We start from the raw sequence: 26,804 nt of genomic DNA on the forward strand, positions 1-26,804 counted from the left end.
TCAGCCAAAGTTATGAGGGGATTTTATTATGAAACAGATGCAGAAAGTGTTGAGTTTGAAATGACGGCGCGATGCATTAACTTTATCAAGGCAAATGGGAGCGGATAAAAAGAAAGTATAAAAATACAGAGGGAATAATAAATAAAAGCCCGTTTACAATGTAGTCTGTTTCAAATGAAGCTGGTAGCCTTTTATTCCTTTATATCCGTCTCCATTGTGAAGAAATAACATTGTTTGCTAGCCATATGCTACTGGCAGTACTCACCAGGCTGCTAAGGTGCCTCTGCTGTTTGACGCCATCATTTTCCTCTTTTTACTTTGTGTGGTAGGCTAGTCCCTTGAGGAAATATCAAAAAGTTTGCGGTGTTGTTGACATGCAGTTGTCCACGGCAGGTCAAGTCGACATGCTAGACTTAGTGTCGGGACGTTGTGAGGCGTCCCAGGTGTGGCGTCAGTTGTCGTCCTCTATGACACACTACATGAGATAAAACAATGGATTATCGCATACGACACTTGTTCACGATCCGAGCCGACACTGTATGAAGCTGCGTCGGGCTATAATCGGGCTGATATCGTGTAGTGTGAACCAGGCATAAGATTTTAGTTTGGCCCATTTTCCATCTGCTAACATAGAGGGGGCAAGGTTTATGACTTCTACTGCAGCCAGCCACCAGGGGGTGATCGAGATGTTTTGGCTTCATTTTGGGGGAGCTATCATGTCGTCTATCTTTATCATACAGTCTATGGCATTTATAGGAACATTCAGGTGCAAACATCCATGTTTTCCATAACTTCTTTTATGTGTATGGATGTCCCTCTGCTTAAGAGTCGTCCTCAGTTTTAATGATGTGGAAAAGTGTAACATTGAACAGGACCTGGTGGCCGTTGTTCCAGCCGTAGAGGGCGCGATCCCTGGCGTTGTAGTCCAACATAGACATGTGGAAGTACTGGTTATGAAAAGGAATGTCTGTGTACTCGTATGTGGAGGTTTTAGTGGAGTAAGCATAGTATACCTTGGCGCCGGTCAGGTGGGAGTTAGTGATGTAGAGCGTCCCACAGATCATAAAAGACTCGCCGGCATTCCTCTTTGAGTACTCTGTGTTCCATGTGCTGAGGATCTGGAGCGTGTCCGGGTTCAGCTGGCTGATGACGATGTTTCCAGCGTTCTGGTTGGTCGCGTACACGGCCCACAGGCCCAGCTCGTCCGCCATCAGGTCGATGTCGGAGAAGCCTCCCCAGGTGTAGGGGTACACGTTGTGGAAGCCCGCCGACTCCAGAGCCCTCTGGGTGACCACGCGGCCCGTCTCGAAACTGTACCTCACGATGATGTTGCTCTGCATCTTGTTGTAGTAAAGAGAGCCGTTGTACACCACGTGGTCGGTTCCGGCCCATTTGAAAGGCAGGTTGTAGGTCCTCGACTCAACTCCTGCCACAAAGTCAGTGATGGATTTATATTCTTTTACTATCTTGTTGTTAGTGTAGCTGTCCATGTACCAGACCTGAGGACAAATAACACAGACAATGTTCCTGTGATGTTTAGTTACAAGAAACTGTGCCAGCTGTACAAGAAACAAAATATCTTCACTCATTCAGTCGTAGGTTAAATTATAATCACCTGTAAAATACAAAAATGCATTTACATGTTAACATGTCCATAAAAAAAGTGTAGAAAATGAGGCTTTCTTTTAAAAAAGGATTACAGAGCACATGAGCTCCATAAAAGGGGATATATAAAGACCCAGCAGCCAGACATTTGTTGGAGGCCAAACGTTCAATAATAGACTTTTATTCATTCATTTATTTATTTTTTAGTATTGATGAGGTCAGACTGGTAGTGGGCCAGGCCTGTATTCATAAAGCTTCACAGTACAAAGAGTCGCTCTATGACAATAAATAGAACTATTATGTCTTTATAACAATTTCCCTTCACAGTTGAGACTAGATCCTGGTAAAGGTAAAAGTTAATCACAAATGATCCTAACTCTCAGGAGTGCTCCTAAGCCTTGGAAGCTATTGTGAAAACTGTTAGGAGTAGGTAAGAGGACTTTTTAAGAGCCTTGAGAGTTTTTTGAGCTGAGGAGAAAATGGTGGAAAGATGAAGAGGTAAAAGAAATATTCTCCAAATGCTGAATGACAGTAAGTTAATGAAGTAGCACTCATTCACTCAAGCACTCAAGATTAGATTGTGGAGGGAAATTTGAGATTTAAAAAGCACCATCAGAAAAAAAATAACATCCCATGTCTTTGCATTTTTAAGACTTTTGAAAGATTGACTCAAGACATTTTAATATCAATTAAAGCTTTATTTCAAGAATTGTGAATTCACTGTCTTTTATAGGACTGCCCCTAATAGTTGACCAGAAAGGCATTAGCCAACAAGATTTCAGTAGTTGCTTAGTCGCAGAAAAAAAAGTGAAAATAAATCAAAAACCTGTTTGACTGGACCATGTGGGAATTTAATTTGAGAGGACAGACACAGGAAGAGGCCACGCTCAGCAGTCAGGCAGGAGTCACGTTACAAACCAACCGACAGGTATCTTTCCCTTCTTCTATAAATAGTCAGTGCTTTATATCTGATGATTTATATATGATAGGCCTACACATTTATAAAGAGCTGCTGGAAGATGATCAGCTCTGCACTTAGGATTTCAGATAAATAGACTATATGATGCTTGTTAAGGTTGCTTAGCAACTTCAGACGCAACCTGCGGCTGAGCTCATGAAAGCTGACACAAAAAAGGCACAAGAGTAGCACCCAGCATCTGACCTCGCGTTTCCTGGCAGTTAAAGACACGGCATGTGTACGCCCCCTAATTTCCAGGGCTGGTACCTGCGGTTATTCCACAGGCTAGTTAATAACATGTCGGGCAGGAAATCCAAAGTGTGGGATCATTTTGAGAAGGTGAAGGACGAACCCAAGGTGATATGTAAACTCATCTTCATTGGTCGACTACAAACATGATGTGTCATCTGAAACATGTAAGTAGCTACATGCCCATTAGCCCACAGCGTCATTAACAGGCGGCTCGCTCAGTGTGTGACGTGCACTTGTAGATAAAATATAGGCCTATATTAATGAAGGTTCATTAGTACGGTTTTGTATTTCTCTGTAATGTAGCACAGTGTTAACAATGTTACTGATACTATTCTTTCTCACAACTTCAACTCAAACCATTGTGTTGCCCCGCCCAAAATATATCATTTAATAATCAAATTAATATCGTAAACATGTGGATGACTAGTCGACTAATGGTCCTAAATGACGTCTGTTGGTCGACTAGGGAAATTCTTAGTCGGAGGCAGCTCTAGTCTTTAAAGACTTTTCAAGAATCTGCGGGAACCCTGACTAAGATATCCAGCAACTGGAAAAATGCAACGGTACAGCAGTAATGACTTGGGTCTGTCTCAACCTTCCATCAGTGGAGTGATCACTAACAATCACAGCTCTTTCACAGTCTCATATTGTGAGACCACTAGGTGTCCTAATGATGGCGTCCAAATGACGGCTGATGGTTCTAACAGCCAAGACATGTAGCAAAGTGCCCTCAAAGGGAAGGAATCAAGAATAAGACTGCTAGTTAGAGTTAGTGAGATAGATACAAAAAGTTTACTAAGAATGTTCAAAGCAAAGAGAAAAGTTATATTAAACGCCTTAACTTAGATTGAGCACAATGTATATAATGTCACAGGAGATGAAATAAAGGCTTTTTCTTTTGTGACCTTGGATTTTACAAGCATGAACACACTGCTTCAGCATTCTTTTTGTATTCAAAAAACTGGCTTCACAAATGTGCATAAGGAGGGAAAAGCATTGACATGTTAGCTTAAGCCTCAAGGGTACTCAGAATGCAGTTTGGCAAGTTACACAAAATGTGAACAAAAGTTGTTTTTTTACATAAAACTTTAAAAGGCAATGCTCTCCTTTCTCTTTTCATTACTCTATTCTACGACTGTTTGCGTGGTGGTTTTAATTAAGTCTGCAGTGTACTTTTATTTTAAAATTGTTGTGTTGACAGTGCAGCATCTTTCAAAAGCTGCCCATTAATGTGCCTCGAGCTCACTGGATAATTGATAAAGCGTCAGCCATCTTGAGGTGGATGTAAAGGCCGGGCTTTTACCGATTCTTTTAAACATGCTAATGAAAGCCTTGCGCTAAAACACATTAGGGAATGAAGTGTTTTGAGTGAGCGTTGAGTTATCCTTCACATTTATACAAAAGGATGTCCAAACAAAATATCCAGCTAGCAACATCAAGTTTTATGACTTTCTTAGCAGTTAAATTATAAGTTTCAGTGACTATGATGCTGTAATTCAACAACATCTCTCCCCCCTGAACAACAGGAGGGAAGCTGTTGTATGTAAATTATTAAACTGCCCTGCGTTGCTTCAAAGGCTTGTAACACACCGCAAAGAACATTAGCTCGGCTTACCCTGTTGTTTTTGGGAGATGCCTGTGGGTCGGTCATCCAGGCTCCAAATCTGGTCCCTGAAGTTTTCACAGTCAGAGGCCCAGTGATCTTCATTAGCTTGCCACATGCTGAGAACACATCACACAGCTCTGGTCATATAAAGCACCAGCTCCACATGATAAAACCATAGCCAGTGTTGTGATGGTTGTACTGGAATACATCTCAAAGTGTTGGACTGCTTCGATCTGTGGCTAATGGATAAACAAAAATCTAGATCTGGGCTGTTTGCACTCAGCAACTGGACACTGTCACTTGCATTTCTCTGCTACTGTAGAGGGGAAGATGATAAACAGAGGAACTGCCACAGTAGAACTAGTATAACCTCATATGTGTCTGAGCTTTGTGACCATTTATCCCACATGGTGTAATATTTGAAGTAGCTGCACTTAATTCATCTTGCCAGACACTTTAATTGTACCAAATGACAGTAGGCTATCACTTGCACGCAAGCTTTCCAGTTCTCTATTAAGTATTTAACTGCTATTTTACCTAATCAATCAAAGTCTCATGCACAATGAATGCTTAAGTGATCATCTCGGGCTCAGGCAGATTTCCAGCCATATCCCATTAGCATTCACATGTTAGCTATTCACGTTGACACTTTGACAGGCTCCATCAGTGTTGATAACATAGCAGTTGGCAAATTGGAGTTTAGTTATGCAAACCTTCATCAGAGGCAGAGCTACTCTGGAGGCAGACTTAGTCGAGTTCAACATCAATGGGTGGAGCAAACACAGTTTCAGTGCCAACACTGCAAATGGCAGAAAGGAACCAGACGGATTTAGAATAAAAAAGATAGATATATGATAAACCAGCCTGTTCTCGCTCCCAGGGTGTCAAATACAGCCGCTTTGTCATGCCCCTCGGTGTGTGATATTGGCCCTTTGGCATCTTTATGAGACGGCCTGGAATTTAGAAGTCCAATGTAAATCCATCCAAGGCTGAGAGCAACTGACATGGTATAAATACTGAGAGAGTGTAGGGTGTGAGGAAGGGGAGGTGGACGGGTCAAACAAAACCAAACTTTCATCCAGGAGACCATGTTAATGTTATGCAATTTACGTACGTTCTTTGCACACTGATGTCACTCACATGATGAATTTATGTGACAAACATACTTATTTTAACCCAAAACATGATCCTTTCTTTTTTTAACCCAACCAAGTACACTGCTCAAAGAAATTAAGGGAACACTTAATGGTCCAGCTCGTCTAGGATGGCACATCCATATGTGTGGTCGCAAGAAGGTTTGCTGTGTCTCCGAGCACAGTCTCAAGAGCATGGAGCAGATACCAGGAGACCGGCTGTTACACAAGGAGAGCTGGACAGGGTCGTAGAAGGGGCATCAACCCAGCAGCAGGACCGGTATCTGGAACAGGAGGAACACTGCCAGAGCCCTACAAAATGACCTCCAGCAGGCTAGTGGTGTGCATGTTTCAGACCAAACTGTCAGAAACAGACTCCATGAGGGTGGCATGAGGGTGGCATGAGGGCCCAACATCCTCCAGTGGGACCTGTGCTCACAGCCCAGCACCATGCACCTCGATTGGCATTCGCCAGAGAAAACCAAAACTGGCAGGTCTGCCTTTGGCGCCCCGTTCTCTTCACAGATAAGAGCGGGTTCACACTGAGCACATGTGACAGATGTGAGAGTCTGGAGACGCCGTGGTGACCGTTATGCTGCCTGTAATATCACACAGCATGACCGGTTTGGCGATGGGTCAGTTTTGGTCTGGTGAGGCATATCCTTGGAGGATCTCACAGACATCCATGTCATAGGTAAAGGTACCCTGACAGCTGTGTGGTGGCCAGAGTGTGTGAGCAGTTCCTGGATGCTGAAGGCATTGATGCCACTGACTGGCCCTCTCAGTCCCCTGACCTAAATCCAATAGAGCACCTATGGGATGTTATGTATTAGTGCATCCGATGCTGCCAAGTATCGCCACAGACTGTCCAGGAGCTCAGTGATCTCCTGATCCAGGTCTGGTAGGAGATCCCCCAGGACATCATTCGACTCATCAGGAGCATGCTGAGACGTCGGGGTTGCATAAAGGCAGTTGCCATGATAAAATTCACACAAGTTGGATTAGCCTGTGATTTCAATTTTTTACTTTGATTTTAGGTGTAATTTTGAATCCAGCCCTCAGTGGGGTGATGATTTTGGTTTTCATTGACCATTGTTACGTCATATTGTACTACACAGTGAACATCAGTAAAGATTTTCAGCTTGAATAATTCTTTCATCAAAATCTGATATGCGATTTAAGTGTTTCCTTAATTTTTTTGAGCAATGTAGTTGTATTGCCTAAATTTACCTGTAACAGTTTCACAACATTAACTGTGTGTTACAGTGTGTTTCAGCTGTGCTTTACATAAATATGCTAAAGGCTGCCCTGTGCGTCACTTGGAGATGCTGAGGGGCATGACAAAGCGTCTGCAAATGAGAACGGGTTGCACGACCTTAACAATTATGATTTTATAGAAGCGTCAGCTGCACTTTTTAAATTACCAGTCAGAGTACAAAGCTTCATGATGCTGCCACCTTTTACCTCCAGCTCGGAAAATTGTTCTTTGAGGTAAAGATGAGTTAAACCACAAGATACTGTTTAAGTGACTTTACTGTTAATGTGCAAATCCAACCACATAGGTATCATTCCACTGATTATACTGACCACTCTATCAGTTAACATAAAGTGTTACCAATTGCTTCCTCAAAATATGAAAATAATGCATTGTTTTTCCAAATACATAACATATGCTCAGCAATATTTCTGCCTCCAGTTGCAGCTCTACTGTCCCCTGCTCTGTATTTGAAATGCCAATCTGCTGACAGAACTGTGTCTGTGATCCCTTGACCATCAGATAATCTGGGGTCACCATGCTTGAATCTACTTTTTCTACAATGGACTTACTGAGTTTGCTCATGCAGTTGCGGAGCCGATTTTCCAGGTTTAGGACCCTACGTTGCAGCTCCTCGTAGTCGTAGGCTCCCATTTCCTCCTGGATGCCCATCAGCACGCCAGACAGGTTCCTGATCTCCTCTTTGAACTGGGAGATGAGCTTGGCGTCTGTCTTGTACTGCTCCAGGACAGGGATCAGCGGCTGCAGGGACTCCATCTTCCCCTTTAGCTCCTGGAAAACACCAAAAAATACACAGCTGCAAAAACAAATCTCAATCAGTCTGGAAAGACAGGTTCAGTTTGTCTCCAGTGCAGCTGTCTCAGGGGCGTTAATGGGACAAGGTTCAACTTCTTAAACTAAGGTAACTTACTAATTGATTATTACAAAGCATTGTTGTTTGAAACAGAACAGTATAATTTAGATATCTGGCATAACAATGTAAAAAAATAAAAATAAATATTTGCAGGAGAGATTGTATCAACAGTTCATCATAATAAAGAAAATGTAAGAGCAATGAGGAGGGAAAAGCCCTAGTAAATGAATTTCACTGATCGATGATAATAGTAAAAATCATAGTAATTGCACCTATTATTGTTATGTAATGTCAGCGTCAATTATACAATGTCATATTATACGGAAGTCCTCTCTCTTCTGTGAAAATACAAAGCTCTGATCCAAGAGAAGTATCAATATTAGCAATGCCTGCCTTTTTATTACTTGGTGTCAGAGTTAAAACTTGATGTATTGCCCATCTGTATCAGTAACCAGTGGTAGGAGAAACACTAAGACCTTTTAAACAGCAGTATCATGGAAATAGTCTTGCAAGTCTGGCATTCAACTGCAGGAAAATAAGTATTGGCATCAAAATATATTTAAAAGTACCAAAGGAAATGTAGTAATTTTGCAGAATGGCCAATTTCAGAATACATTTATTTCATCACTGTATTGTAATTATTGATGCATGTGTAAGCATCACTGATGGTGTAGCTGGTAAGGGGGGGCTCATTTAACTACTTAATATACTGCCAGGTAGCTTAATACGTAATAATACATCATACAGTAATTCATAAGTTGACATACATTCACAGGCCACTTAATTGCACCTTGCTAGTTAAGTGTTGGACCCACTTTTGCCTTCAGAACTGCCTTAATTCTTTGTGGCATAGATTCAACAAGGTGCTGGAAGCATTCCTCAGAGATTTTGGTCCATATTGACATGATAGCATCACATAGCTGCTGCACATCCATGATGTGAAAATCTCCCGTTCCACCACATCCCAAAGGTGCTCTGTTGGATTGAGATCTGGTGGCAGTGGAGGCCATTGGAGTACAGTGAACTCATCAAGAAACCAGTTTGAGATGATTTGAGCTTTGTGACATGGTGCGTTATCCTGCTGGAAGTAGCCATCAGAAGATGGGCACACTGTGGTCATAAAGGGATGGACATGGTCAGCAACAATACTCAGGTAGGCTGTGGTGTTTAAACCATGCTCAGTTGGTACTAAGGGGCCCAAAGTGTGCCAAGAAAATATCCCCCACACCATTACACCACCACCAGCAGCCTGAACCGTTGATACAAGGCAGGATGGATCCATGCTTTCATGTTGTTTACACCAAATTCTGACCCTACCATCTGAATGTGGCAGCAGAAATCCAGACTCATCAGACCAGGCAACGTTTTTCCAATCTTCTATTGTCCAGTTTTGGTGAGCCTGTGTGAACTGTAGCCTCAGTTTCCTGTTGTTAGCTGACAGGAGTGGCACCTGGTGTGGTCTTCTGCTGCTGTAGCCCATCTGCTTCAAGGTTTGACTTGTTGCTCATTCAGAGATGGTCTTCTGCAGACTTTGGTCGTAACTAGTGCGTATTTGAGTTACTGTTGCCTTTCTATCATCTTGAACCAGACTGGACATTCTCCTCTGACCTCTGGCATCAACAAGGCATTTTTGGACCAACCCTAGAGATGGTTGTGCGTGATCAGCCCGTAACAGACCAGCCCGTCTGGCACCAACAACCATGCCACATTCAAAGTCACTTAAATCACCTTTCTTCCCCATTCTGATGCTCGGTTTGAACTGCAGCAGGTCGTCTTGACCATGTTGAAATACCTAAATGCATTGAGTTGCTGCCACGTGATTGGCTGATTAGCTATTTGCTTTAATGAGCAGTTCGATAGGTGTACCTAATAATATATTTTGACTAATGCCAAATTTGCTGTAGTGGAGTAAAATGTCCAACATGGCTTGCAAAATGTAGTTAAGTAAAAGTACAGTATAGTATGGTAGTTGAGTAAATGTAGTTAGTGACCTTACACCACTGCCAATAACTGTTTTTACTCTGTGGTGTAGAGATTTACAAGAAGAGGCAGCAGCATGTATAAAACATCGTAACAGAGTCTCTCTATGTCAAAACTACACTTAACAACCGAAGGATGAGTATTGTACTTGATCGCTGCTGCAGGAAGAACAATATTCTTTGCCTGCTTTCTATTTCTTAAGGGTTAAATAAATGTAAAATGGAAGTGTTTCATGTAGCCATCCTGTCACTCTCACTGATAAAAGAGTTTTAAGAATCCATGCTGGATGCTTCCTTCACAGCTTGTCTAGCTTTTTAAGACCACATTGTCCTTCGCCGGGCAGTGGTAGACTGGTATTGATCTCGTCAGGAATAAAAGTTTATCTATTCAGATGCTTCTCAGGTTCCTTTAGAGGAGATCCTTTCACCGCCTCTCCTGTGATGCTTCTCACAAAGTTAAACATCAAACAGAAAATATACCTGAAAGTTTTTGTTGACGAGCGTCTTCCTGTCCGATTCGAGCTGTCGAAACTTTGACCGCAGTCCTTTGATCTGGCTCTCCATCCTCATGATATACTGAAAGTCCCTCTGCGTCCGCAGGTTCAGCACCTCAATTGACTGCGACATGTTCTGCACCTTTTGAAAAAGAATGAAAACAGCGCATTGATTTTTCCGTCCACCGCCAAGATTAAAATGTCCTCCATGTTCAGCTGTTCAGTAGCCTGCCATACTCTAACTTCCCAAAGAACAAATCAACATTTTGACCTCCAACGAGATTGTCTTTTAACCATCCATGTGTGAGCTGAATAGAGCGTTGAATACGTGGACACGGAACTGTGACATGGCTGCTTTCTATTTTCTCTCAGTTTGTAAACATATATTTCACTTTATGAGTTATAATTGCCTGTTTTTTACATGTTATGGAAAAACTATTGAATCTCCCACATTTGATAACATATGTCAGAGCAGATATTTGACACAAACATTACAGCATCTCTCTGGTTTAACAAAAGTGCACTGGGTTTATGGGGCATGTGAACAAGAAGAAACACGGTCCTTTCTCTCTTGTCTCTTTGGCTCTACTTGTAACCAACCAGCATTATTGAAGCACATCGGCCGCAAAGTGGCACAACACTCCTACATTGTGTTATGCATACTTTTCTGGCTCTGGTAAAGGGATCCTAAAATGGCCTCACTGAAGCCTGAGGCGGCTTAGTACATTAGTGTCAAAGGCCCTAGTGAATGACAGAGAACACCCTTTGGCATACAACATTAAAATGTAGGCTAGAGCAATGTTTCCTTATATGGCATACTAATTGAGGAAAGTGACTCTGGTGCCGTGCTATTTGTTTGTTTGTAGATGTTGCATTAAATCACGGCTGTCATGGGATGGAAAAATTGAATTAAAGGTCCAGTGTGTAGGATTGAGGGGAATACACTGGCAGAAAGGTTATACAATATAATAAGTGTGTTTTCTTTAGTGTATAACCACCTAAAAATAAGAATCATTGTGTTTTTGTTACCTTAGAATGAGCTGTTTTTATCTAAATAGGGAGTGAGCCCTCGTCGACAAGTTTTTGCGCCAGCCACCATAGTTAGAAGCTCCTCTGCGACGAGCCCAACAGCATAGAAAAAAATAATTTTTAAGGTGAAACTGCTTTATTCAGTGTTTTTTTTGTTTCAATTTCAGGCTTGGTGAGTTTTAGAGAGGAAGAGACCTCTGTGGATAATTCGGCACTCGGTAAAAATCTCCTAAACTTCTGGGTCATAAATCACCAGAGAGATAATTTGAACATGCACTAGCAAGTGCTGAGCCAGTGGCCCTTCTATGACAAACTGAACAGCATCGGAGAAAAACCACTTTTAATCACCTGGTCAGTTTGTTCTGGAGAGGAAGCGACCTCTGCGAATTATTCGGCTCCCGGTAAAAACCTCCCCAACAATGAACATTGAAGGAATTCTAACTGGGAATTCATGCTTGACACGCAGGAAACGTTTCACCTCCTCACCACTAGATACCACTAAATCCTGCACACTATCCTCCTAGGACCCGAGCTTTTGTTTGATGCAGTTTTGATCTCTCCTAGCTATTTGGGAGCAGTAGGATCTGATAAGTATAAAAAACTAAGCATTGTCTTTGAACAGGAAGTAGTTTTTGAACTGAATGATGTCCTCATATGGGGACAGTTAATGTAAATGCCTGAACATTGTTCATTTTTTAACTCTGTACGAATTTTCCTTGTTCTATGAACAGTCTGTCACACCTAATTGGCCTGTGTGAAACGCTGCAGTAATATAGTTCCAATGTCCACAGACATGATGATAATAAGGTCCCAATGTCCTCAAATACCTCCTAATTAACAGTGTCTTAGCTTGTTCACTGTTGCAAATTTGTATGCGATATTAAACTACAAACATTATTAAGCATAAATAAACAAGTTTCAACCATAAAATGTATTCAGGTAGAGCTGGCTGCCATCTTGTTTTTCCATCTATTATTGTATTTGTATGTGCTTTTTCTACCACTAGATGGCACAAAAAAGTGTCCACGAATGAGGACAAAAGGTCTAGGTTAAGCAGAATGAAGCATAAGTTGCAGCAAACCCAAAATGTGATGTCCTCATGTAAGGACGCAGGGTCTCAGGGGGGTATTTCTCCAAAAGTCATGTCTCGACTGCAGTTCAGTGTTGGCTGTTTTATTCAGAGCTACATTCGTGTGATTAATTCAAAACCCATACTTTAATTTACATAAAAAGTCATGGTCGTAGTTTTTTTATACAAATTTATACTAATTTATACAAACTCGAAGTCCACTTTGACAGAAATAATGCTCCTGATCAACAGCTTAAAGCCTGATAATACTCAAAGCATTAGCAATAGTCTTGAATGGTTTATTGCGAAAAAACGGGAACACTCCAGTTCTGTTAAGGTGGGATGGAGAGCGTTCTCATCTTCTCAAGCAGCCATTCAGCTGATGTCATCCATGTAATATATGCAGGAGTGGAAAATAGGGTTACGGACCTGGCTGTTGCAATCTCTCAGAGGATTAGGGCAACAAAGAAGCATGAATAACGATAGAAATCAATGTGACATGTCTGTATGAATTTAGGTGTGCTGGTTGCTTACAGTAAATGTGTGTGTGTGTGTGTTAGAGTCTGTATCTGTCTCATAAGCAGAAACGTGTGCGGCTCGTGTGTGCATACCTTCTCCAGGAGCTGGCGGAGCTGTCTGCCTTTGGCATCTCTGGAGCACAGATTCTGTTCAGGTGCCACCACTGTGCAGATACAACGCCCATCTGCATCCTGAGCTGAGCTGTACACCTGCCACCCCTCCTTTGGCCTGATGGTCTGCATACAGAAACACAGGCACAGTCGTAAATACACAGCACACACATCTAGAGGCAGGCACACTAAATAGATTCAACAGCGATGATATCACTATCGTGAAATTGCGGCACGCAGCTGTTATGTTTTCCTATTTTCTCCTTGCGGGTCATCCATTCTTCTGCCTTATGCAGCCCAACGCTTTAACACCAACCAATTCCACTGACTTATAAAAAGTCTGGGCTTTGAAAGAATACATTGCTTTTGCTTTACGATATTCCTCCACAGTATATGGTCTCGGGAGAATTTCCTCTTCAACAATAAATAGTGTTTCCTGGCCTTGATGAATAACCCAAGTGCGGAAATTCCTCTGTTTCTTCTCACTAGGCCTTAACTGAAAGTCCTGCTGGGAGACGCAGATAAACCTGATTTGTGGGCGCTTTTCCCACTCTTTATTATATCCAATATGCTCCACAGCACTAGAGTATAAAGCTACAAAGAACATAAAGTTATGCATCATAAGCCAATGCAGCATATTTTAATGCAGCACCATCAACTCATGTCAGAGTGTACACAGTAAAAACAAGTTCCCCTCCAAATATTGATCAAAGCGTCCTGAAGTGCTGGAAAAGTTGATAGCTACCAGACACACAAACAGCATCAGTGTTTGAACAATACTGCTGTTTAATGTCAGCATGGGAAATTAACACCAGCCTCCAGCCAAATACTGACAACCTTTTGACTGCAGATGGTAAATTTGTCTGCAGTGGCTTTGGCAGACAACCAGCCATTATTTGGATTTTGTTTTACATCCTAAAACTCAGTCCGGCTGGAGAATAGCATGTGAAACATGTGAACTTTGGCCAGCCCTTTGAAGCTTGTTGATAGAAAAAGAGGAGTGCCCTGTTTTCATAGTGCAGGCATCCTTTTCCGTCTGCCATTCATCCTTATACCTGTCAGCCTGAGCAGTTTAAAGGGCCTTTGGAACCAGCTATGAAAGATCACGGCCCCTCTGAGCAGGCAAAGACGTCACAGCGAGGAGAAAGCTCAGACTTTGACTCATCGTTTTCACCCTCTGGAGAGACTTTTGTAGCTGAAATGTGGGTATATCCTTTCTGCTATATCACTGCCATAGAAAAGTCCTGTGTTTTGACAGCGAAATAGCCGATCACACCTTGAATTTTCTATTTTGAAATCCAGAAATCTGTGTTATGCCGTTTTATCACTAATATAGTTTTTAACACCTGACTCCTCAGCCACGTCTCCTTTTCACTTTTTTATCTTTAGGTCAGCAAATAAAATAAAAAATACCTCCTGCGCTATCAATCTCCCGAGCTTTCATTCTTTCTCCCAGCACAGCTTTCTTATGTTGCGGTTATCAGATTGCAAGAAAATTGTTTCAGGTATTATCAAAGCGCCGCAGGCCCCGATCTTTGTCACCCTTGCTATTGGTTGCTGGTATAGTTTGTGAACCAGGAGTTGAAGCTTATTTTACAGATGCCCTGATGCTAAATTGGTCATTATATGATCGTTGGATAAAAGCATCGTAATCTCACTTTTAAAATCTTTTTTATTTTTATTTTAATACATTATGTGCCAGCCCTTAACTGTGATGCTTAATGTGCATTTCAGGGAATTAAACTTTAGTGAGAAGCAGCAAAAATATCGCAGTAGAATATCTGGAGGTCATGTGTGGTACATCATAGCAGTCTAAGAGTTACTGGATGCCATGGTGCACTGTGACTGTAGCTGGAATCTGCCTGTCTAATCATGGCATCATAGCTGAATGGAATAAAAGAGGGAGGGAAAAAAACCCACCCTCAGCTCTTCTTTCCCTTACTTTGCTTTGAGAGGCTCCTAAAAAGAAGCCAGTTTCACCACTCCGTTAAAACCTTTCTTTCTCTTCTGTCTCTTGAGTGACGCACATCCCCCCCCCCCTTCTTCTTCTCACTCTCGCATTTCCTCATATTAAAATGAATCTGTAGCTCAGCCAAGCCAGATGCACTCTCCAACTCTGCACAAAGAGTTTTTCTCTCATTAAATAATTCAGACAGCTGGTTCCTCCTTTGTTTTTGCCGTTCGTTTTCGACTTTCTGACAGATCTCCATTCAGCTTTTGAGCATCCTGTAAATGTTTCCTGTTTCTGTGAGGTGGGGGGGAAACGAAGAGGGGGAAGCATTAATTCTGCACGGCACTTTCAATCATGGCAAGGTGATGTAGTATGTGAGGACACTGCTTTGCAATCAAGACACTGGCACAGGGATTGTACTCTGCATGGGTGGGATGAACCTAATCGACCATTGTTCTTGTCCAAATGGCTTGATGATCTGCAAGCTGCTCTTCCTAATTTGTGATAATGCTCCCAAATGCATTCCCATTTCATAAAGCTAAAACGGGCAGGATACACACCCCCCCTCCTGAAAACATAGAATAAGGTGGCATGAAGGGGAAAACTGCAGCAGGAATTAATGAATCATTTCAGTTAAAGTATGAGGGGAGAGGGAGAATGTGCCTGTATCGAGATGTTTAGTGCGGCTTCTTCAGTCTGGGAGGGGATTTGGATATAATTCACACAGCAGCAATATGTTTTATTTATTTATTTATTCCACAATGATTGAACTCTCCCTTAAAAGTGAGTTATATGCCTGGCAATACTCCAGGATCAATATCAGTGCTATGTGGTAGATGTAGGCAATAAACATGAGTGCTGTGAGGGTGCCTTCTTCCTCTACAACCACTTTAAATTCAGTCTTTATTATTTCAGCTGATTTTTATCCCCCCCCCCCCCCAAAAAAAAAACATATCTGGCATGTTTATGTTTATTCCTGCCAGTGCTGGAGTGTGTACAGGCTACTGTGACTATGGCAAAGAAGCAGCCAAACATGCAAGAGAAAAAAAACCTGAAAACTGAAATGAGTCATTTTCTGTGTTGTTGGCCACTCACCAAGCATTGTGCAATGCTCCACCCTAATTAAATACACCCCCAGTCTGCTGAAGTTTTAAAAAAGGGGCATTACATGGCGGTTTTTGGCTCGTGCCGAAGTTTATTTGCTGCTGTATGAGAGAAATGTGACGGCAGTGAACTCACCACTGAAGGGCAGTATCCGAACAGCAGCAGGAACAGCAGCGGGTTCAGGACCACGGACAGCGACCACATTCTGTCGGCTGCTTCAGCAATGTGTCCCTCCTCCACCTCCTACCACCACCGCCGCGACCGGGTACAACAATTCTCACGCAAGTTTCTGCCCGTGGGCTCGCGCCACCTCGTCCACTACGCGCTGGTGAAAAGCAAGGCTTCCTTGGGAGGAGGGGGGCACATCCATCCACTCGTCCCCGTTACGCATGCCATGTGGGCAGCGGGGAGGAAAATCTCGTCACTGCGAGAGAGGGGAAAAAGTTTGTGGGCACGCACGCAGCGAAAAATCCGAGCTGCGTTTGGGTTACAGGGACCCTGCTTCACGGATATGACATCATCCAGCTGCCTCTGTCGACTTTTAATGAATCCAGCTTGTTGTATGTGTGTGTGAGTGTGAGAGAGAGGAGGAAACACCGGCAGCTGTGCGGTGACAAAAGTTGCAGCTGGCTGTATTCAGCACAAAGTGGGAGATGGAGGCGCGAGATCAGAGCTGCTGCTGCGTTTTTGTGCCCGAGTGCACGCGCACAGGGAGAGACAGGGGGAGGGAGAGAGAGCGCGAGAGGATGCTATGGCAGCAACACGCAACACATTGACTTTTATATGGCAAGAAATATTATTGTTTTATTTTAGTGAACTACTTTAAAATGTGTAATTAAAAGTTAACTTAATAGAAACGAGCCCAAACCATTTCCTAGTTCATCTCTAATGGTTTTATACGGCAGCCCATTAATGCCAAGAAAAAAATATCTAGGAGTGATGAAATAAATAAACTCATGGTCAGTCAAAATCATATAATACGTAATAAGAATTTGGACTTTCTGAGTCAATTTATGGGATAACCAATATTTTTGATTGACTACATCTAAATCAGCTGCTGCTTTGTTGGGAGGGCTTCATATTAATATTTTGGCAGCAGCCTGCTGTCAAACCAGGAGGCAGATGAATTATGAAATGGTAAATAATTGTAAACTAAATGACAAAAAAGGTTTATATTTACTGTAACAAATGTATTGCCAGAAAGTCAGGTGACTAAATGGAATCATATGTTTGGTTAAAAAAATCTTTTGTTATTTAAGTAAGTTAAATAAGAAGAGAGAATAAGATTTTTTTAACCAAACAAAATCTTTCAAAGATAAACTATTATTTGATAGACTTAAATACATTTTTTTAAAAATATTCTTTAACCAAATATATGATACCATTAGTTTTCTTTTTTAATAATTTATTGTTAATTTTTTTTATTATTAAAGAACAAGTTAAATAGTCTTTATTTTTCAGGTTTTCTCCTGGTACTCCGGCTTCCTCCCACAGGCCAAAGACATGCAGGTTAATTGGTGACTCTTAAATTGTCTGTAGGTGTGAATGTGACTGTGAATGGCTGTCTGTCTCTATGTGTCAGTGATAGTCTGGCACCTGTCCAGGGTGTACCCTGCCTCTCACCTAATGTCAGCTGGGATAGGCGCCAGCTCCCTGCGACCCTCAAGAGGATAAGCGGTTACTGAAACTGAATGAATGAATGAATGAATGAATGAATGAAAAATACATGGACTGTGTCCGGTTATATACTACATCATCTGACTTTCTGGCTGTACATTTGTAAGTTTGTTCTAAGAGATTCTAAGAGAATATCTGAAATTGGTTAGTACTAGTCCTGACCATGATCCTAACCACTTCCGACCTTGACGTGTCAATGTGATGAGTACTAGCCATTAGGTTTGGGGGAAAAATCGATACAGCATAGTATCACGATATTATTGCAATATCGTTTTGTCAAACAGTGCCAAGTATTGATTTTTTTAAAATCAAATAAATTATTAATATTACAAATACCAATTCAACTTTAGGTAACCTATTAGAATAAAATGATCAATTGCTTTTTCAGTCCACTAGATACATTTTGCTGCTGTTTCAAAAAGAGGCTGAGGTGAAATGAACAGAGTGAAAACTTCATCTTATTAGCTAAACCACATGTTGACAAAGTTTTCCTAAGGGGACATAATTAACCATTAAAAAAGGTAATAAATTGCAACATATCGCAGTATACATCCCAACTCAGCACATTGCAACATATTTAAAATCACAATAATGTATCGTGACTTAAGTATCATGATAGCATCGTATCGTGGATCCTCTTGTGATTCCAGTCCCCACTAGCCATCAGAGTACAGGGTGGGATCCATAATAAGGTGTCATGTAAATAATCCAATAGCTGCAGTGGAACTGTTCTCACACAGGTGCAAATAGACACTAATGTAATTATTATTCTGACACTAATGTAATTATTATTCTGATGGCAAACTCCAGGCTTCAAAATTAATTCAAAACTGCATTAAAACCTTTTTATTTTTGTCATATCTACATTTCCACTTGCTTCTCTCTTGAACCCTGAAAGTTCAATATCTGTCTTGGAAACATTTAAATTAGCTTTCATATATCTGGTCACCCAGAGACCTTGTTGTGGGCAGGTTTTATTGGAACGTCTTTCTTCCAGAGGAAATAGTCGCTTTGAAAACTGTTCATGGCAAGGTCTGTGGATAATCCAGGGTAAGAGGGGCACTGCGTCATCAAAGAGACATGTATTTTCCATGCTGTTCTCACTACAAAACAAAATCCTTTATGTGTTTTGGATGAATCTACCCTTTAAGCAGTGATAACACTCCTGACTTCCTTAACATATAGGCATCTAAAATCTGTAGTGTTGTGAAACCATAGGCATAAAGCTTTGTGTGGCGTAGTGCTGTTAAAACGTTCCACTCCGGCCAAAGCCATTAGTCACATACTCTCATACGACACAGTATTTTCAGAGCTTAAAATAATTGAGACTAGGTAATAAATAATGCGTGGAGACGCTCATTATGCATACAAATAGAGATTGCCGTTTATGCAGGAGTAAGACGTGCAGCTGTTTATTCAGCTTTGGTGCTCAAGCTGTTTTACTTCAGTTGAGATTTATAAGAGACCACTGGCAAATTTTCGTCTGAACATAAACAGACGTTTTGCTGTTTTGAAGTAAGACTGGAAATATGTTTTGAAAAAACAAACAAACTGTGCTTCAGGCTACCTTTGTTTAACATTTATCTTATTTCTCCTTACCAGTTTTCCCACAGTTGTTGAGAAACGTTTGCTGCAGAGTTTGAAGAAGTGGCTTTGATAATACTGTGAGAAAAATGTAGCGGTATTTCATGATGATGAGATGACCCAGTCTGTGAAAACACTGTCATTGCGTTAAGTCCTAAAAACATTGTGCTGAAGTCTACCAGATATTGCCAAATTTAAAGGAGTGGTAAAACACAGAATAATGGAGCAGTTTCATGTTAAAAATTAGGTTTTTTTTTTCCAACACTGTTTGGCTCATCATGGAGGCTATGTTGGCCCAACGCAAAAACGCATAAGGCCCTATCTAGAGCCAGTGTTTCATTTGTCCGTTCTGGGCAGCTGTAGAAGCATGACGGTGCAACATGACAAACTTTGTGGACGAGAACTCACTCCAAGGTCACAAAAACAAGATGATTCTTATTTTCAGCTGATTATAAACTAAGGCTGATCACACAGAACGCGTTTTAGCAGCTGGAGGCATCTTTTTGTCATTGTTTTTAATGAGAGAGAAGTTTTTTGCTTGCGTCTTTTGCGTTGCGACATGCCATGCATTTCTGTCCTCTAGGAGCCTGGCGATTTTGCCGGAGCACTCTGAACTTTTAAGTTGAAAAAACTTGTACTCAGAGCAGAACAAAAACGCCACGTCATCTCTTGTTTCGTCATCTTTTTTCCCCATTGTCCAATCGGATGATTTGAGAGGCGGCCGGTCTTACGTGGTGGTGATGACAACAGGTTTACAGTTGGTAAACAATGGAGGAGAAACTGGTGGTAGCAGCTGCTGGATACCCAGACTTATACGGCCCAATGATAGACAGCAGGTTGTCAAACTGCCCCTGAGTCATCCTAAAATATGCCTGGAAATGGCCATCATGGATGCGAAGCTCCTGGACCAACTGGTGGTACTCCCCGTGATTGACCCTCTCTTTTAGGGTCTCATGTACCCACACAGATCTCTGTTTCCCTGTGCCCAACAAAATATTTGTTGACAGCCTCTCACCCTCAACCAGAGCTACAGCAAGTACCCTCTGCCTCAACATTTTGGGAACTAGATACCAATTACTATCAAATAACTAACATAAATAAATAAACGGTAGATTGAGCACACAAGAAGGTTAGAATAAGGAGGTGAGTCTGTGGTTGCCTGGCAACAATAAAAAGGCACAGCAAGCATTATCTTTCAATAGTGACATTTAATTAAAAAAAAAAGGCAGTGTGGCGAGCCTCGTGTTTTGCAACCTGCAAAACCTGCTTTGTGTGATCGGGAAAACAAACTTATTATACCCCTTCAATCCTACACCCTGGACCTTTTTAAATGGATTTCTCATGTGTTAACAAAATGTATTGATTGGTATTAATAGATTTTAACACATCTCCTCTTTAATGTATTCACGCAACACTCTTCACCTAAAGAGCTCTTGACTTAGGCTCCATGGCGTCTGTTCTCTGATTGCCATTCAGACCCTCCCCTAGAGGATGTGCTCGCAGGCTGCAGCAAGAGCATGTCCTTGACTGCAGGAGTCACCTTCAGCCTGATGGGAAGCCTTTTCAGGTTGATATGCCAATCAGTGTTTCCCCTTTTCTAAGGAAAGTGGACAGCTTGTTCTTTTAGTCTTTGTTTAGAAAGTGGAAAGGCAGCAAAGGAGACAGGAGGATCCAAAGCTCTGTCAGGTTAGGGACACACGTTTGATTTCAGACACAGGGCGGGCAAGGTGGTCAGCTTCTCAGCCTCCTCTGGGCACGTCAGGCAATGCTAATGTCAGTACAGGTAACTGCAGACCTGAGGAGAGGAGGTGTCTCCAGCTCAGCGGTCAGCAGCAGGTTGGGATGAGGTGATGGGTTGGGCAATGAAGCACAGTGCTGCTGGAGTGTTTCCCAGCGAAACTGTTTGAACAGGGAATACTTGAACTCAAGAAGTGTCTTTGACAGGAGAAGGAGACAGAAGTTTCTTGGCGCACTTGAACAAAGGGTTTCCGTAAGCCATGACCTGCATTCCTGATGAGATTCTCTCCAGCAATAACAGTGGCTGCTGTTTGCTTTGTGGCTCAATCCAGTTTCAAGTGGTTATGACATATGATGAGCCCGGAGTATCTTTTGCAGTTCAAATACGCTTTCAGAATTGCTACAAAGAATGTATTTACTGAAGTAGCGGGAAGAAATCAATAGACGACTGGAGAAATGTTAATGCTGTAAACACAGCAGATTTATTTTGTCTGTATGAATTCAAGAAAATATCAACAGAGAGAACAAGCAATTATCTTGCTACAAAAGAGACACCAGTCGATACAGGCTGTTTATGGTGTTCCCCTCCAAATAGCTGAAAATTACATGGTGTTGGCTATTTTAAACAAGTCGTCTTCCTTTATCCAGGAAAATGTGTACTGTTCTTTTTCCTCTTTTGCTTCAGTTACAAACTTTTGCACCCGGTGTCTTTTCAGTACAACAGAAGTACTCTGATCTTTGTCACTGAGCAGTTCTGCAGAAGCAGCTGGAGGGTTAACAACAGTCCACGCAGTGAGATTTGCAGTACTGAGGTAACCGTGTAGGGCTCTAAGGATAAAGGGTGTCATGGTGGATGAAGTTCTCAGATGTTAGATCCCTTAATCCATAATAATACATCACAATCTTGATTTACATTTGTATAAACAAACTTTTCTCAAACTGAAAAGTGACTAGTCACGAGTGCTGTAAAATAAATGGCCAATTTGTGATTTGAGGTTGAAAAATTAACTTTAAAGCTCTTTACACACTGGAGGCCTGATGAAATTATGACACAAAAATGCAAAAAATTGTATTCATACTGGTAGTGTTGCAAATTTGCATCAGTTGCCACAGGGCCGGCTTTGTCGTGATGTTGTGACTTGTAATCATTTCCACACAACGTGATTATATGATGCCTTTATTCTCGGTGTGAAAGCTCAACACAACCAATCTTGTTCCGGAAAAAATCATGTTGGTTTTTTGTCTGGTAATATTCATGTCTGTGTGAAAATGACAAAAACAACCATTCCAAGAAAATATTGACGTGTGAATTAATTGCACAAAAAGAATGCTCCCTGTGTGTAAAGGCCTTAAGAGTTCAATTTAACACTATTGCCATTCACAGACATCCATAACAATCAGGGGTAAATTGTCATCTTACTCGTAAAGGCAACTAAGAGAAATGTTTTAATAATCGCTTATGTTACTGCCCTATAACCTGGAGTATGTCTTTTCCCTCTGTTTTTTTGTTGTGGTGGTTTTTAGTTAAAGGTATACAACACAGGATTTTCATGAAAAATAATGTAGAGACTCGTACAGAAGTAATCCCTCTAAGTCGTCACTTAGGACGCACTAGAAGTGTGTTGTGGTGTATTTATCTGCTGAGACTGCCCACTGCCTGTATATTCTTATTTTCTTCTTATTTTGCTATGTTCTGGATGGTCCTGGCCGCAGCATGTAGGTGAGGTCAGGACTTTGTAGAGAGGAAGCAACCAAGCTATGAAAATAAGGGACACAGTGCCGAAAAACGCAAATATAGCTCAGTGAAAAGCCAAGTGGACGAAACGGGGGTTGGCTTTCTCTTTCACTTTTGATGGCGATGCCTTTTCAAACAGAAGTAGTAGCAGACTATTCCTGCATACTATAGAGGGAATCGCCTTGTTGTTTACAAATACTTCCAGGTAGAAAACCAGCAGAGCGCAGAGGGTCTGCCATAGCACTACTGTTCTTACATAGTTAGGGTCAAATGCACAGGACAAGCAAAATCATTTCTTCTTCTTCTACTTGGTTCAGCTGATGATACTAATAATAATCAATGTCAATTTTGCTTTTAGAATATTGAATTATAGTGTATTTTTCAAAAAAGCAGTTAGTGGTAGGGATGTCCCGATCTGATTTTTTTGCATCCAATCCGATACCGAGTCCTTTATTTTGAAACCGAGTCCAATCCGATACTTTGCAAAGCATTAAGAAAGAAAAAAAAAAGAATGCATCCAAGTTGTCCCATAAGGTTTGTTTTTTATTAAAATAGTATCCAAAAAGCTTATCGGTGGTTCAGTGGCACAAAATGTAAACCAAGTCAATATCTTCTTCTTGTCTTCAATAAACAAAATAGGCCTATATCTTTTTTTAGCAGTTTGACACATGAAACAAATATTTTTCTTTTACTCAGTCAAACCCCACAAAGAAACCATAAAACCCATAAAACCCTCAACACCAAAATTAAATTGTTTTTACCTGGTTTCTGTAGAACAAAAGAATTATGCTCAATTTTCAAAAATACAAATACAACAGTAATCAGTTTCAAGAAAGTATATATTTTTTCCACCAAAGAAAAGAAATGTTCCGCTCCGTTCAGTCAGTTCAATCCAGTTCAAACAAAAAACTCCACTCCGGGATTTCCAAATAACACACAGTTCATGGTTCACAGTTCAATTCAGTTCAATCCACACAGTTCGCTAAACAAAAGAAAACTCCACCCCAGGTTTTCCCGCAATCAAGGAGGTAAAGAAAATCCACTGTTGGCCCTGACTCAGTTCAGTTTCAAAACAATAAATCAACCCGGCCCCAACGTTCCAAATAAGGAATAATGAAACGGAAAGTAACCCCCGGCTTTTGCCAACTCACGGGACTGTGTGTGAATGCTGTAACGCTCCGGCATTGTTTCGGGCGTGGAGGCTCTGTGGGATCCCTTGATATCCATGGCGGAATCTCTGAGTTGAGGCCCGTGGCCGGATGGATGATATTCCACGGGGAAGCGCACCTATTTTGCGGACTTTGAGCGGTGTAAAATGCCGTGGTAGGCCGAATACGCAGAGGACTTCTGGCTCATTTCTCACTCGCCGGCGGCTCTCGCCATACTGCCGGGAGCGTCATAATGTAGGGGCCAGTCTACCTGGGCTCAGCTGATCGAGCCATCCCACTGGCCGATAGCACCGGTGGGTGTGTCTGGAGGTACCTCAGTGTCTGGAGGTGAGCAAGCCATCAGCTGACTGTCTTATAAAAAAAAAGATATTTAGAAAATATACAGGATCGCCACACTTTATACATTGGAAATCAGAGGCAACAGTGAACAACATAGATGAAAAACCTGGCCATTGTTGTTGTTTTGATTCCTCCGATCTTTTATTACCGATTCCGATTTTGTAAAAATAACATGATTGGCGCCGATACCCGATCCGATCCTCAGATCGGGACATCCCTAGTTAGTGGTATATGATCAAAACTGGTATCTAAGGGTTAATTTTTAATTGTGATTAATTAAATCATATAAATTAAACAAGAACCCCTTCATGAAAAAAAAATGAAAAAGAAATTGGGAAAAATGTTGATCTTTATTGATACAAATACAAATATTGTAGGTTAAAATTCCCAACTTCAGGGCATGTAGTGCAAATTGAAACTTAAAATATAAAAATATATTAAAAATACAAATAATACAAAATACATAGGACCAATTCTGTGGCTGCCTACCCCACTCTCCCCTATCTCATAAAAGTTTCCAGAGATTTTCATAGTCATGCTTTTTGTTCTCAATATTTCTTGCCCTTGCTTGCTGGCCATAGTTATCCTCTATGTGAAGAAAACAAGCTCATTATGGTTTTGATAGAATGACTGAGCAGAAATCTCATGCAAGCACATGACATTACTCTTCCAGTTGATTTTTAAGAAAACTACATATTTTCTTGAAAATGCCAAACATTCAAGTGTGGATTAAAAAACAACAACACTGAAGATAAAATAGTTTTGGGGCTGAAAATAATTTCTCACCTTCCTTTTAATATCACTGTTGAACCCTTTGGGCCCTAGGCCTTTTTGGGGGTATGTTTCCTGCCTTTACTTTTAAGCTCATATCAGAGTCATTATAAAGGCTACATACACATGCTATATCTTGTTTTGTTTTTTTCAGAAAATCTGGGCTAACCAGAAATTCCATCATTTCATGTCCTTCTATGTGCCTGTATTTTATTTTAATTTTTATATCAATGAAAAAAGACAAATCCGTGTGACTAAATTCTTACATTTTTACATGTGTCTCACCATAGCAAGTTGGAAGAAGACATATTCTGACATATCTGAAGAGGGGAGACTCTCTGAAATCTGGCAATATAAGAACCATGATGGTGGGACATTCTGTCACTTCACAGTTGTCCAAAACATGTGGTTTGTGCCAGGCGGACATGACTGCCAGTATTTTTTCATTATTGCAAGAAATTCCATTGACTCATTCACAGGTCAAAAATGTGTTTTATGCAAAAGAAACATGCAATATTTACATCTAAGATCATAGAAAAGTAGTAATAATATTATTCCTCACTATATGAAGTGACTGATAACAAGATCTGTATAATGGATTGTAAAGAAATTCGTCAGGTTTTTATTTTGTAGATAATTTATCTGTATTTATAGTGTGATGGGATGACAGCACAATGATGTGTGTGGTATCACTGGGAAGCTCTGGTCCTGCGCTTTCATGTGATATGCGTGGCATTTCAGTGCCACCCTGCATTCACGAGTAATCCATCCAAGAGTAATGTATGTGCAAAGCTGTATGAAAGCTCTGTTATACATAATTTTAGTTTAACTGTATCATTTTTTTTTCGCTGTTAAAACATTGGACTACCAACAAGTGCTTGGTCTTGTTGGAAAGTTGTGGTTCCAAGAGAGAGCAGATTTAAAATTTTGCAGTAGCATCGTGATTGGCTGATGGAGATCGTGGCAAAGTTCCACTGGATAACTAGAAGAGTGAATACCCATAGTCAGCTGATAAGAGCAAACAGCAAACATTGTACTGGTGCTCTGCTGTTGCTTGCTGCTTTGCATAGCCTCTGTTCTATCTTGACAATTTCTAATTGCTATAATTAATTCTATCTTTATGTCTCTATGCTGTCTTTGTCCTGTGAATTGTCCTGTGATTTTGTTTTTATCCTTTTATTGGTTTCAAAACATCTTGCCAAAGGACTGCAGTTGAAAATTAGCCAGCTGGCTGACACTGGCACATTTACAGAAATGTTGATTAATGTGAGTTGTCTTTAGAAATAAAATAAATCTAAAAACATCTGAAAAAAAATCTAGCAGAGAGGTGGGAAACTGTGGCCAGTGAAGAAATTGTTTCTTCAACATGGTGCATCCCCTGGATGGCAAACCATCTTCAGGTCATCACCTCCATGAGTCAATCTTTGCAAGATTTTAGCAGATGTCAAATCCATTATCATTTCATTGAGCTAGTTTCTTTTGTGGCTATAAGTCATGCATCGTCATTCATCATCAAGCATCATTATGCAGGCCACTGTCTTAAGTAAGGCAAGAGACCTGAAACCAAGTCCACCACCTCCCAGAACTCTGAATGAGGCTTTGACTTCAAGGGGACAGACGCGTGCAAGACGACTCTGACTCCCCGCTGGGGCTGTGGGGACCACAGATACAGAGGAATCATTACCCAAATGTGGCAATGTGCGAGCGGGGGCCCTCAAACAACGAACTGAACGCAACCCACTGCAGGTAAGTGACGAAGAAAACAGTGAGGTTGATCCTCAGCTAATCCGTGTCTCCCGATTTCCACAAAGAGGGAACCTGCAGGATGACATTGTTTCCCTGTTGAGACAGATG

General features: G+C 41.2%; 1 protein-coding gene across 1 annotated transcript; it reads right to left on the reverse strand.

The window, feature by feature from the left end:
• Positions 1 to 418: 418 nt before the first annotated feature.
• LOC126382831 (noelin-3-like) lies at positions 419 to 16,515 on the reverse strand. Its single transcript, XM_050032921.1, has 6 exons — positions 16,074 to 16,515; positions 12,866 to 13,009; positions 10,143 to 10,298; positions 7,382 to 7,601; positions 4,431 to 4,537; positions 419 to 1,499 (listed from the first exon to the last, which is right to left on the reverse strand). Exons 1-6 carry the CDS (start codon positions 16,140 to 16,142, stop codon positions 822 to 824), a joined length of 1,374 nt encoding a protein of 457 aa, XP_049888878.1. The 5' UTR covers positions 16,143 to 16,515; the 3' UTR covers positions 419 to 821.
• Between the last annotated feature and the right edge of the window lie 10,289 nt (positions 16,516 to 26,804).

This window comes from Epinephelus moara, chromosome 21 (assembly GCF_006386435.1).
Source record: "Epinephelus moara isolate mb chromosome 21, YSFRI_EMoa_1.0, whole genome shotgun sequence".
NCBI lineage: Eukaryota > Metazoa > Chordata > Actinopteri > Perciformes > Serranidae > Epinephelus > Epinephelus moara.

Bases quoted from the DNA above. Each gene is read 5' to 3' on its own strand.
- LOC126382831 (XM_050032921.1), bottom strand. From the start codon at position 16,142: ATGTGGTCGCTGTCCGTGGTCCTGAACCCGCTGCTGTTCCTGCTGCTG. The intron at 7,602-10,142 runs GTATATTTTCTG...GGTGTTTTCCAG, and splicing joins TCGTCAACAAAAACTTTCAG to GAGCTAAAGGGGAAGATGGA. The intron at 4,538-7,381 runs GTAAGTCCATTG...ATGTGTTCTCAG, and splicing joins CAACTGCATGAGCAAACTCA to CATGTGGCAAGCTAATGAAG.